This window comes from Trichoderma gamsii (genome assembly GCF_001481775.2).
Source record: "Trichoderma gamsii strain T6085 chromosome Unknown Scaffold_53.2, whole genome shotgun sequence".
In the NCBI taxonomy this organism is placed as follows: Eukaryota; Fungi; Ascomycota; class Sordariomycetes; order Hypocreales; family Hypocreaceae; genus Trichoderma; species Trichoderma gamsii.
The window spans coordinates 118,391-131,110 of NW_020171390.1; the positions used below are offsets into that span (position 1 = coordinate 118,391).

Below are 12,720 nucleotides of genomic sequence, written 5' to 3' on the forward strand. Positions count from 1 at the left end.
TAGCAACATGTATGCACTAATAGCTATTATTGGATACAGGTTGCACTCTCTCTCGTGTTTGAGGCTAGCTCCGGCACTTGGGCTCCCGTATAAAGCCCCGACCTTCCACATTCATCCATGGCTTCTGCATCTGCGCAGTTTGTTTTGCCCTCTTCTGCAGATGCACACGGCATAGTGACGATCAATACTATCAGCTAGCAAACAGGCTGGGCCACAAACAGCGCAGCTTCCAGTTACTGCATAGCCACCGTTGCAGTAGTATTGCCCTCTAGCCCATATCTATTCTAGCGATTGCGCTTATACACTGTCCGTCCATCCATTCGTATATCAAGTGCCACATACCTTATGTAGTCAGAAACGTTCCTGGTAGGCGCTTCCACCCGCAGTGGGAAATTCCTGATTGGGGAAAGTGGCTCTTGTCTCGCTTAGATGAGGAGCTGAAACTGCAAGACATTAGCAAATGTCGCTTTGTTGTGTATATTAGGTAGACGATGTCTGGATCTAAAGACAAGTAATGAGGTGTTAAATCAGAGGTTGTGATCAAGTACAGGCCCTGCGCTCCCTTTGTAGTCTAAATATAACTCAGTCAAACGCGCCAGACATTATGTACTACAGCCAAACCGGTGATCTCTTATATATTTATGTCTGAGGCTCTATTCGATATCTACATCGATAGTGTGACGTGCAAACCAAATACGACTGTGTCAATGTTCATTTGGATGGCGAATTCTTAGCACAAGACTACATGTACCTAGTAATTACATGGTTTATAAGAGAGAAGGCTGGAATATTGATGATAAGAAGCACAACAGCTGGAGTGCATTTACAACTAAGGTAGAACTCATTCAGGTCTTGATATACACTGCGTTATATTCAAACCGTGACTGTCAGTAATGGGTTTAAAGTAAGGACATGCAATCTGCGAACAGCTGGCGCATTCAATTCTGCTGCACTTGCACCCTTCTTATCAGGCTACTCACAAAAGGCCATACCCAATCTGTCCAGCGCGGCTCTGTACTTAGATCTGAGCGACAAGGCACTGTTGCTCATTATCATTTCAACTATACATCTGAGAATATTCAACATTGGAACTCAAGTCTTTCATGTGCCTGATTTTCTTCAATTACATACATCTACATCCACGAATGTCAATCTTCGCGTCACAATACCCATGAACCATGAACCATGAACCATGAGCCATATTCCCATCCGCACAACAGTATACACACAATAAGCGATTGAGATTGAGCACACTAACCAAAAGTACCATATAGACATGGATATGACTATCAAAAAGAAAAGCAAAATAGAATACATATAACAGCCGGTGTTCGCCAATGGTCACCCACTTGACTACTAATCTGCCGGTTAATGGCTTGTCTTAACGCTTTCAAGAGCCGAGGCCCAGAGCTTCGAGAGAATAAAAATCAAGCGCTTATACTTTTGTTCTTGCCTGCACGCAGTGTATAATAGCTCAACACCAACACAAGCTAGACCTTTGGCTTTATCGAATCTTTGGTCTGATGTCAGGCTTGAGTCAGCGAGAAATCTCTTGAGTTCAGCTACTCGGCTTTCCACCACACTTTTGAGAAGCTGTTCAGACCCTTCACGTCCCACAAGATTGTTTAGTGCCTCAACCCATGTGTCGGCAATCAATTTGATCACCTCTGGGCTGCCGTTGAAGATGGCATGCTCCAAAATCTTCACTGCGGCCTGTGTCAACCGATCCAACACTTGGGGGAAACGCCCATCGAGACTATCACCCCCAAATGTTGTTGACTGTCTCCTTAGAATGAAATCCTTGAGAGTAGGTCGCCTAACCAGGCCCTCAGCAGCTTGGGACGATTGCTGGTCCACTAAACCATTCTCAGATGGAGGTTGTGGCATAGAGCCGGGTTCGTTGTTGAAAAGCTTGATGCATAATAGAGAAGAGAACAAACTTTTGAGAAGCATTATAAGCCACTCCAATGCACTGCTATCGGGAGGACTCGTCGGCGTACTCTCTTCACTTCTCCTCAGCTCTTCCTCTTCAGGCGGATTGCTTCTCACTGACTGTCTAACGTTCTTTCGATTCAGCCTCTTCTTGTTTGCCGATATGGAGGGATCTATCACGTCGATAAAGACAAGTTTTTTTAAAAGCTTTTATAAAGATGGCCGGATGAAGATGAGGCAGCTTGTTAAAATTAGGCTGACCATTCTGCATTACGAGTCTTTGGTAGTTTGTGAGAAGCAAGTAGGTTGGCAAATTGTAGTTGCACCTTAGCCGCCTGGGCTCTAGAGAACCGAACATCTTAGTGGCAGCGCTGGCTCTTGGCGCGGGGTTAGTTAACCACCAAAAACGGAATCATTCTACTCCGAATTTAGAGCCATGGGATACGAAAAATGGAAGACATCGCACTCAAGAGAAGTGCTTGACAGGGAACCCTCTTCACCATGTTCTTGTGGTCTTAATTTTGTCCAACCAATAACCTGCGTAGGCAACAGCATCTTACTGCCCCAAATCTATGCTAAGAAAATGCAACTAACTTGATTAATTTCTTGAAAGTATTTGGCTTTTTATACAAGGAGCCAGTCGCCCCCTAATTGACCAATCCTGAATATCCAATGCGTCGGGGTCGATACCTCCCGTTCTTCCCACTGCCACAACTTTCGTAGTATAGTGCCGGTATTCACAACGTTCAAACATCTTGTTTCAAGCCAAAATTTCTCCAGGCAGCTTGATATAAACTCTCTGTGAGCCTGTTGATGGGATTCTAATCCTGCAATGACCATTGGCCAGAGTATGCATTTGAACAGGTTGGCGTCACTCTTTAATTCTTGAATGACGCCAATAAGTCGACGCACGAGGTGGTCTTGAAGGGTTTCTTCCCCAATAAGAGCGTCAAGAATTCGTCTGCCATATATCTGAGCTCCGAGTTTATAGGTCTCTGCTAACTTGGAAAGCTCTTGAATCTGCACTGAAGTCGAGGGTAGTCGTGCTAGTGTTGCCGCCCAGGAATAGCAGTCAAAGCTCTCTGTAGATCTAAGCATGTTATCTGCTTTCTGAATACGTGTATCAAGGTCAACCTCGCTCCTGGGCTGCGAGGAGACGAGGAAATCTCGACAAGAAGAAAAGACACCTAGGGCATCTAAAAGATATTCAGGGCATCCCAAGTACGAATGCTCCAGCTTTTGCTGCAGTGGCTGCCTAGCTGCTTGCAAAGGGATAGACGTATTTGACAATATTTCGGGATTCGTGTATGTTGGTCCGAGGTTTTCGATGCTGATGGGAAGTTATTAGCTGTAATGAACGTGGCAACACAAGCTATGCTCAGAAAACGTACACGTAAACCTGCCTAGAGACGAAGTCCCGTGTGCTTATAACATACGAGCCAAGATATTCTTGTGCTGTTCCTTTTGGCTTGGCGGGGGTTTCAATCTGAGTAATTAATTTCTTGACACCTTCGAGATGTATACTCCAGGTACCGCTTCCAGATTCTAGGAGATCGAGAAACATTAATAGAAAGGCGCTCGTAACCGTTGTGTCTAGTGCACGCAACGTAGGGTCATTTACAGCATCTGAAAGCCCTCGTAAAGTCTTGTGTTTGAAGCGGAGAGCGGTACGGTCGGCGCCTTTTAAAGTCGTGGAAGACGTTACTATACCACCCTGAGTGAATGAGAGCCCTGTATTTGCCATGTGACGTGCCGAAAGTGCAATAATAGCAGACAGCAAGAGGGGACTGTCAAAAGCAGCACCTATTATGTTTCTTAACGGGTTCACGGTACTGTCATACATGATAAACAGCTTGCAAACGCATCTGCTATCTGAGCCATGGGTCAAAAGTTGTTTACTATGAGCTGACGTGCAGTTCTGAGAGGGTTATACATACAATAAAATAAGTAATACCGAGTAGTCTCGTCGAGGTTGGATATGAGAGGGTCATCTAACTGTATGATGGGACTTGGCCGAAAGTCGTGCTCTATGATGTATGCATAGCGTCTGTTAGAAATAGGGATAGTGTAATGAAAGGGATTAGTTGTCCATAGAAGGAGTAGAATCAATTGCAGGTTGGGATATCTCACCTCTCTCTCTCATACTGGTTGGCAGTACAGACCCTGGATGCGTGGCGGTTTGTGCGTGTGACACATCCCTTGTAGCCGATGTTGGTCCGAAGAGAGCCATTTCCTTGGATAGAGAGGATTTATTTGCAACCGTCTTTCCTCTCTCCCTGGCTCGATAATTAGCACCTTTTACCCATCGTAATGGTCTGCTTTGGGTGCATTCTAGTCCAGCCCGGGTGCATTTCTTGCATGGTGACTGAACCATGCGACATTCCACGTGTCGACGACGACAGGTATAGCAAGAAGTATCCATAGTCTGAAGTTGTTTTTTGGAATGCCCCTTAACGAACAGAATGGTGAGGAAGGGTGAGAATGCAGACGATCCGGTGCGGCCGAAATCCGGTGCATGAGAAACGTCGCTCTTAGCACCACGCAAAGTAAGGTGGCAGGGCAAAAAGTCTTAGGAAGAACTTGGGTTGTGCTTAATTGCCGATGCCTGCGGCCTAAAGCTGGCTTAGTTCTGGAGAGTCGAGGAGAGGATTTTTCTTACTCTAGCACGATCTTCACGCTCGACTCATAATGGGTAGCCCAGAACTCGTGATAGATCACATCGCCTGCGTTCCGGATAGGTACGCTATGCCTACAAAGGAAAAAATTTGGAGTGGAGACGTGCTCAGCCATCCATGTTAAAGTTAGTGTCGGTAAGACAAGTTAACCATCTTCGGTACCGCTGGCTCGTCGTCCGATTCGCTTATATCATACCATCGGCGTCCCCAAGATGAGAACTTACACTGCAACAGTTTCAACGGCATATTTGAGCAACAACATTTGCAATGGATTCAGTTTGGGAGAACGACATCAAGACGCCAGAGGCGTTCGTCGTTAGACGGAGGAGTCTTGCTAATCCGGTATAAACCACTGACCCTCAAATTATAACACTTTTTTTTGCAAGATTGTGGTAGAAGGCTAATTATGCTTTAGAGTGCATTGGGATTTGGCGGGTTTGCAGCGACGTTAATGGCTTTGTCTCTGTCTGCCATGGGCTTCCGCGGAGTGTCAAATCAATCCGTCTTTATAGCAAACATGTGTTTTCTCGCTGGAATTGGGCTCTTGATCTCCGCGCAGTGGGAAATGCTCAAGGGCAATACGTTCCAATACACGGTCCTGGCAGCTTTTGGTAAGTCAACCCCTCGAGGTTTTTATGGCTTACCAAGACTAACGTCCTCGGATAGGGCTATACTATAGTGGTTACGGAGTGTTAATATTGCCGTCAATGGGCATTCTTGAATCATACCAAGGCCAAATAGCCGAGTACCATAATGCATTTGGGATTTACCAGCTTGGTAAGTTATATATCTATCTCAAGAAGCACATTGGCTGAGAATATAACTTCCGCATAGTCTGGTGCGTACTGAATATGTTCTTTCTTATTGCATCCTTGCCAACGTAAGAGCGCATTTAAGAAACACGGAGAGAATACTGCTAAATTCAATATAGTGGCGGACCTAATGTTGTTATCTATGGTGCAATAGAACTCTCATATATTTTTAATTGCATAGCGCACTTTGTTAGGGCAGATGGTGACATCGCAACTAGTACAAGCCTCATGAAAGTATCAGGCGCATTCGGTTTTATCTCATCTCTAGCTGGCTTTTATATGCTGGGTCATGAGCTGTGTCAAGATGTTTTACCCTTTCGCATTCCCGTTTACAACACATCTCGCCTTGCTGGTGGTAGGAAATTGAGCAACGAGAATAGTTAATAAGCTTATATATACACTATACCTAGAACGGCACAGCCCTAAAATTGAGAGAAAAAGAAAAAAAAAAGGGGGGGTTAATTTACATGATATGAGTGAACAATGAGAAATCGGGTTTGAGTGACCACATTGTATTTTGGCTACAGTTGTCTGTTGGCTTAGAACATTACACATGTAAGGCAGTAGCGCGACCTCAATACAAAAGTACATAGTATTACCTGCCCATGGCAAAATCGTATTTGTCAAAATGACCATATTGCGCCATACATCGGAGTTTCTGGTAACAGACATTGGAGCCTGCTAGTAGAGCATTTCAGATGGCTTGACTTTATCGAGCGAGTAAGCATCAGCACCATGACGCATCACCCACCACCTAATGTAGTATCTGCATCTATCTATCTGGCCCCACGTAAAATAACTACCGAAATAGGAAGTGGAGCCGTAGCAGCGGCACATTCACCTCCTCAACGCGAGCTACATTCTCCTTACACCCACAAGGCATGAGTCTTTTCTCGAAGCAAATCTAAGCAGATTATAAATTATCTGACAATTATTAATACCTCGGATCTTGTTAAATCTGTGGTGCAGGTACGACAATGAAAAACTATAAAATGGCAAACTGAGAAGCTTCGCCGCTCTGAGCATTCCCTCCTTTTCATCACAGTTCGACAATTTCCTATCTCTCTCAAATCTCACACAACTCCTTGTTGGCTCCCAAATATGTGTCAAGACGAGATTGCGTCCAACGGCTGGACCAGCGTTCGCAGGCATGCTGGGCTTTTCTTCGGCGATCGACTAACCACTATTGAACCACTGCCCTTTTCCGTCAGTGAGCTGGGATTTCCATCCAGCGACGGCGTAGTGGCAAAGACGATTAATTATGCCAAGGCGGTTCTTCACCCCCAAACTTTCAATCATTCTATGAGAGCGTACTACTTTGGTGTGTAATTCATGCCAATGGAGGATCTATTCAAGTATATTTGTCGCATACTAACGGCCGGCTTTTGAAGGAATGGCTATCACAAAGCAATATTTCCCGAAGCAGGCGGCTGAGCTTAACCCTGTTACCTGGGCTCTTACTTGTCTGCTCCACGATCTTGGAACTGCGGAGGAAAATTTGACCGCTACTAGAATGTCCTTTGATATCTATGGTGGCATCAAGGCTCTACAGATTCTCAAGGATTTCGGAGCCACTACAGATCAGGCAGAGGCTGTTTCAGAGGCCATCATCCGACATGAGGATACGGGAGTTGAAGGAGAGATTGCGTATCTCGGCCAGCTGATTCAACTTGCCACACTGTTCGATAACATTGGCAAGCACCCCCACGTCAAGAACTTTGAAAAGTTGTTGCATCATTCGACGGTCGCCGAGATCAATGAAGCCCACCCGCGAATGAAGTGGTCCACGTTTTTCTCTGAGACCATTCGCAAGGAAATGGACATTAAACCGTGGTGTCATTCAACAGTCCTCGTTAACTTTCCCAATGACACTGAAGCTAATCCACTCATGAAGGAATGGGATTTTTGAACAACCTTGTGATATAAATTGAATATGTGTCATATACATATATAAATAAATATTGAGAGTGCTACCACTAGAACTCTCTACTATAACCATAACGGCTGAACTCTGCGTAAGAAATAAGAGATTGTATATCTACTATACCTAGGTAGATGTGATGCGCACACCTGAAAGTCGGATCTACTGAGCCGGATACTTTTCTCCACGGAGGAATTCCTCTATGATGGTTTGGGCGTTGACCTCCCTGCCGTCCTTAATCTTCTTGTCAATCTCAGCGAACTTTTCCAAGATAACGTATTTCTTATTTGGCGCCATTTTCTCATAATGGTGCTTCACAATTTTAGACCTGCCAGTGCGTTCATATTTCTTGTATCATTGAGCCAGTCGATCGCAAGCCAATATCAGCGAGCTTAGCCCCGCCGCTATAGCCGTGGAGACTGAACTCTCTGATATGCAATCTTTTGACTCTGGAAAGGGGACCTGCCCGCAGCCACGTTTAGCTCTCGGATTGCGTAATTATACTTCGACGGATCGTTTTGAGTCACTGTCCTAAACTCGTCATGAGCTGTGATAGTTATCATATCACCGTAGCTCTATGGGTATCCCGGCTTGGTGTCAAGACCTTCGTCTCGGGTACTACAAAGCATGATGATACCTGCGTCTGCCGCTTGGCGCAAGCAGTTCTGAGTTGATCTGTTTCATCTAAAATGAAGAAGCTCATGGAAATGATGTCGACCTTTTGGTCTATCGCGCATTAGATTGCCTTGATATTAAGTAGTTAGACATTAGCAGAGTTCGTGTCAACTACTCTCGATAACCCACCAAATCATATGCAGATGGATATTAGGCCAAGCCGTCGTCGTGTCGCTTGAGCTGGAACGTTAACATGACAGCTGCCTTGAGGGAGTACAACACTGGGAATTCGATCATTTTGACCAAGTTGGTGCCAAATCTTCAAAAGAATGAGCTGCAAAATGCGGACCGATCCTCCACAGGGAAGTCTGGAAATGCTTTTCTCATGGGTCAGGTTTGCTCGTAGCCCAAATTATCTCGTCTCTTTGTTCATCGAAAAGTGGAACAGCGTTGACCCGAGGAACAGTCCTGCAGAGATGCTTTGTATCCGCAACTTTTATGTGCTTGCGGAAATGAAGTTTGCAGGCCGACTTGCCGTCTAAAGGAGGAAGAGAGGATATGAACGCATCAATATGTGCATCGTTGATCCTCAAGTACACGAGCTACCGTGGTTCATCATGATCTCGCACAGACATTGTGAAAAATCGACACTTTGGTGGCGGTTAGAGTGGTGAATCCTTGCGGTGGTCCCTTGTCCTGAGTTTTATGAGCCAAGTTTACTTCTTCTGCAACCCTTATATAGCCAACTTTTTGAGTCAACAAGGAAAGAGAATGAAGCTTCAGAGAATATTGGCCCCAGCTTGGCAGCCGAGTCTAACCCCGCTCTAGAACCAATTAAGAGTCGAGATGTAGCCATCAGTATCCAGCTGAAAGAAATAATATCTAGCTGAAAGAAGAATATCCAGCTGAACAATACTGATTCAAAGGGCCAAGATACGCCAGTCGACAATATTGCATCACTATTGAAGCAACAATTGAAGCACTATCGGTTTTTGCCTCCTCTGTGGCTTGTTAAGCCGAGAATGCAAGTCATCTCATGATTCGTTCGGTACAGCATTCTAGACCCATGCCATCAGCTTGGTTCCCGTGCACCACACTTGTCCTAGAATCGTAGAAGTTGCTCTGGTCACATCGATATTCGAAGCTGATATTCAGTTAGCCTGTAGATTCCAGATATAACCGCCCGGTGTTGCTCATAAGAGCTTGCAGCCCAACCTAACCCCTTCTAACTTCAATCAAATGCAATCATCTTCATTTCCCCGAGCTGTCACTTTCTGCCATGGATAATTACGCAGCTGCTGTTGGGCGCGATGTTGGAAAAGTCAATACAGACTCCAATGGTCTTGCACGCTACCCACTCAAGCTTTAGTTACCTCCAGGAATCCGGCCGTCGAACGAGCCTCAACTGTCGCTGGATACTGCCAAGGAACCCCGAATGGTTATTTGGGCGTGGGATGGGCTCTTGGAGGCATCTCTGCCATTCGACAGGCGCCTGCAAACCTGGTATATGACGGTATAAATCCACTGCCGGCAGAGTGTGATCGCTTAAAGCCCAAGCTTACGCTGGATGGAGCTGAGATGCACAATATTGCCGGTGCCTATGGCGCTCCAGATGCACAATACACAACAGAAGTTAAAGGAGTTAGAAGAATTATCACACAACTAGAATTGGGCTATGTTATGTGTAATTCGGCCGGCAGTCGATTTAAGTATAGCACAACTGATAATAGTCATGTCTTAACTAACAACTAGAAAAGAGTAAGAGAGTGGCGCTTAAAAAAAAGCTATTAATTATCACAGAAATACAGTTACTTATAATTATGTTATGTCTCCTTAACTTAACGGAGTTAATAGATCTGTCTTAGATGTAAATATATATTATCTCTTTACTATTTATTACTCTTTAAATAATAGAACTAAATATTAAGGAAACCGCATAACCTATGCATATTATAGCCCTAGCGCTAGTTTAATATCTGCTAAAAACAAAATTATATAAATCTGAAAATAGAAGCCTAGGGTGCTGAAAATGGAAGTCATTGAACTCGGGAAAAGAACTTGACGGGACCCTGAATTTTCCATTACCTATGGTCGTATGTACTTGTCATCGTGTTGAATCAGGCTATAAGAGTAGAGTTACAGAGCTATAAGAGCAAAAAACATACAACAGCCGGTGTTCGCTGATGGTCACCCACTCAACTACTAATCTGCCTCTCATTGGCTTGACTCTGGGAGAGCAGACGGGATCCCGTATTTTCCAATGGATATGGTCGTATGTGCTTGAGTATCCAGGTAAATTGCTTTAAATCTGCAAATGACAAAACCCAAGTAAAAAGGCAGAAACGTGCATTAGTCGATGTTGCGATCTCAACAAACAACATCGCCATGAACCGTTTACCCGGAAGGATTTCCTCAATCCCCCTTATGCGGGGCCGAATGCGACTCCAACACCGCGAAACTGACATCACAGCGCATAGCAGTATAAAAAGCCCGGCTCTGCGGTCTCAAGCAACATTGTCAATCCTTCAATCTTCAATTATCCCATTAAATCCTTCCGTGAAAGTCTAGATTCAGTAGTGTCTGGGGATATATATATATATATACTTGAATTACGTTTATACAACCCCGTTATCTGTTCAGCCGCAATGAGTTGGCGCAATGCCGGTATCCTTGTCCGCCAAAACGGTGACAGCCTTGTACCTGCGTTGTGTGTGGAGGCCTGCAGTACGTCCAACTCTATCAAATTATCTCCTTATTAAACCTGTTTTGCAATATCGAGTTGCATTGACTTACCTACTACTACTACTACTACTACTACTACTACTACTACTACTACTACTACTACTACTACTACTACTACTACTACTACTACTACTACTACTACTACTACTACTACTACTACTACTAACACGACATTCATAGACGAAGCCGCCACAGCAGGCCAACAAACCCCCCAAAGCACCCTCTGCACCTCCAAAAACTTCCTCTTCTTCGTGGATCAGTGCATAAGATGCATCAAAGAGACAATCGACACCTCTCCCTTTGGTGCAACGCCTATCCCATCTTTGCTGCCCTATCTGCAAGACTGTCACATGCTGGGATACACCGTCAAACATGTACCAGTGACGAATGACAAGACGTCAACTGTGACCTTTTTGCTGCCGACTGATGCTGCTGCGACAGATGTGACGCCTACAGGTCAATCCAGCTCCAGTCGTGTTATATCGTCTACGTCTTCTGGTAGCAAGCGTGTGACTCCAAGTTCACGTACTTTGACGTCTTCTAGCAGCCAGAGTGGAGCTTCAAGTTTGCATACCTCAATATCCTCTAGCCAAAGCGTCATCTCAAGTGAGTAGTTACTTGCACTAATATCACCATGCCTGTATTGTATCTTACACACATCACTCAGCAACACCATCTCAAACCGCATCTCCTCACACAACATCCTCCCAAAACCACGCCTGGATAGCCGGCGCCGTCATCGCCCCCATTGCCATCCTCGCCATCATCAGCCTCTCATTCTGCCTCAGGAAACGCCACAAACGGACAAAGAAGCAGACCGAATACGACATTGACTCAACCTACGGAAAGGCACAACTAGAATCCGACACAAACGGCATCCACGAGCTGGACTCGACTCCAATAAGAGGCGAGATGCCTGCAAACGAGGCGCCTGCAAACGAAAAGCCCGCGAATGAAGCGCCTGCGGTGGAGTTGGCAAGCAAGGCATGAGGCGTAGGTAATACAAGGCTGCTGGTTTTACTACCACTACTATGCCTATATGTTAATCTTAAATCATAATGTTAATTGCTAATACACCTGATACATGCAAACGCCCAACTAGAGTAATAAAGAAGAGAGAGCAGTAATCACAAAAACGAAACAAACATATTCAGCCTACATACATCTACCAGCAGCATAATGCTCCCCCCGCCTCCAGCCTAATTACCTTCACTTTTTTCCAAAAATACCCAATAGATACGAGAAAAGATCCTGCAAAACAAAGGCAGGCATTTGGTATGACCCCAATACTCCAAATACCACCCTCTCTTTTTCCCTCCCCTTTTCTCCGCAGCCTAGGTAATTTCTCCTCACCGGATGTTACCAAAATGAGAGAGCATCTAGACTAATGACTTCGGATGTGTAACATGTTTCGTGGCTAAATTCCAAGTTCTACTGCATATTGTTCCTCCCTCTAGAAAGTAAAAAATCTGCATAACATGCACGGCCCGCTCCTGTGAAACCACCATTTCAACTCATTTCCAGCCAGTCCCATTGAGCTTTCTCCAAGACAAACACGGCATGCTAGTGTAATCTCCACGATGCTATTTCTAGGCATCATTTACGTACATGCATGGCAACAGGCCTTTATCCGACATCAGCTATCTGCCGTGCATATTGACTCGCACGCTTACGTGGCAGCATCAATCACCAATAAATCTCATACAAAGGCATAGCACGTGCGGTTCCATTCTTTGACAGAGACACATAATTATTCGAATTGTAGTACTAGAATATCTATACACATAGAAGTGGGACAGGCTTCTCTCATCCACACAAGCAATGCAGCCCCTATTCATGGGGCTGTCATGCCTGCAAGCGAGTTTGCTCTGATGCCGTAGCATCCCTTCATAGCATATCCAAGACAAAGTAGAGGAGAGAGAAAGAAACGCACGATAGATTAAGGAAAATAGCACACAAGACACACAAGCACACACGAACTTTCAAAGAAACAAGAGAGAGAAAAGAAAAAAGAAAAAAGTAT

At 44.9% G+C, this 12,720-nt stretch overlaps 3 protein-coding genes across 3 annotated transcripts; all 3 read left to right on the plus strand.

The window, feature by feature from the left end:
• Positions 1-4,874: 4,874 nt before the first annotated feature.
• Positions 4,875-5,491, plus strand: TGAM01_v209935 (hypothetical protein; the record flags this gene model as incomplete). Its single annotated transcript, XM_024550674.1, has 4 exons — positions 4,875-4,949; positions 5,023-5,218; positions 5,274-5,384; positions 5,442-5,491. The coding sequence occupies 4 exons, from the start codon at positions 4,875-4,877 to the stop codon at positions 5,489-5,491; spliced, it is 432 nt and encodes a 143-aa protein (XP_024404585.1).
• Positions 5,492-6,520: 1,029 nt separating this feature from the next.
• Positions 6,521-7,328, plus strand: TGAM01_v209936 (cyanamide hydratase family HD domain-containing protein; the record flags this gene model as incomplete). Its single annotated transcript, XM_018808429.1, has 2 exons — positions 6,521-6,740; positions 6,811-7,328. 2 exons carry the CDS (start codon positions 6,521-6,523, stop codon positions 7,326-7,328), a joined length of 738 nt encoding a protein of 245 aa, XP_018658347.1.
• A 3,272-nt stretch (positions 7,329-10,600) lies between these two features.
• On the plus strand, positions 10,601-11,687 carry TGAM01_v209937 (hypothetical protein; the record flags this gene model as incomplete). The annotated part of the gene is made up of 3 exons (XM_018808428.1): positions 10,601-10,679; positions 10,878-11,303; positions 11,365-11,687. The coding sequence occupies 3 exons, from the start codon at positions 10,601-10,603 to the stop codon at positions 11,685-11,687; spliced, it is 828 nt and encodes a 275-aa protein (XP_018658346.1).
• Positions 11,688-12,720: the final 1,033 nt, after the last annotated feature.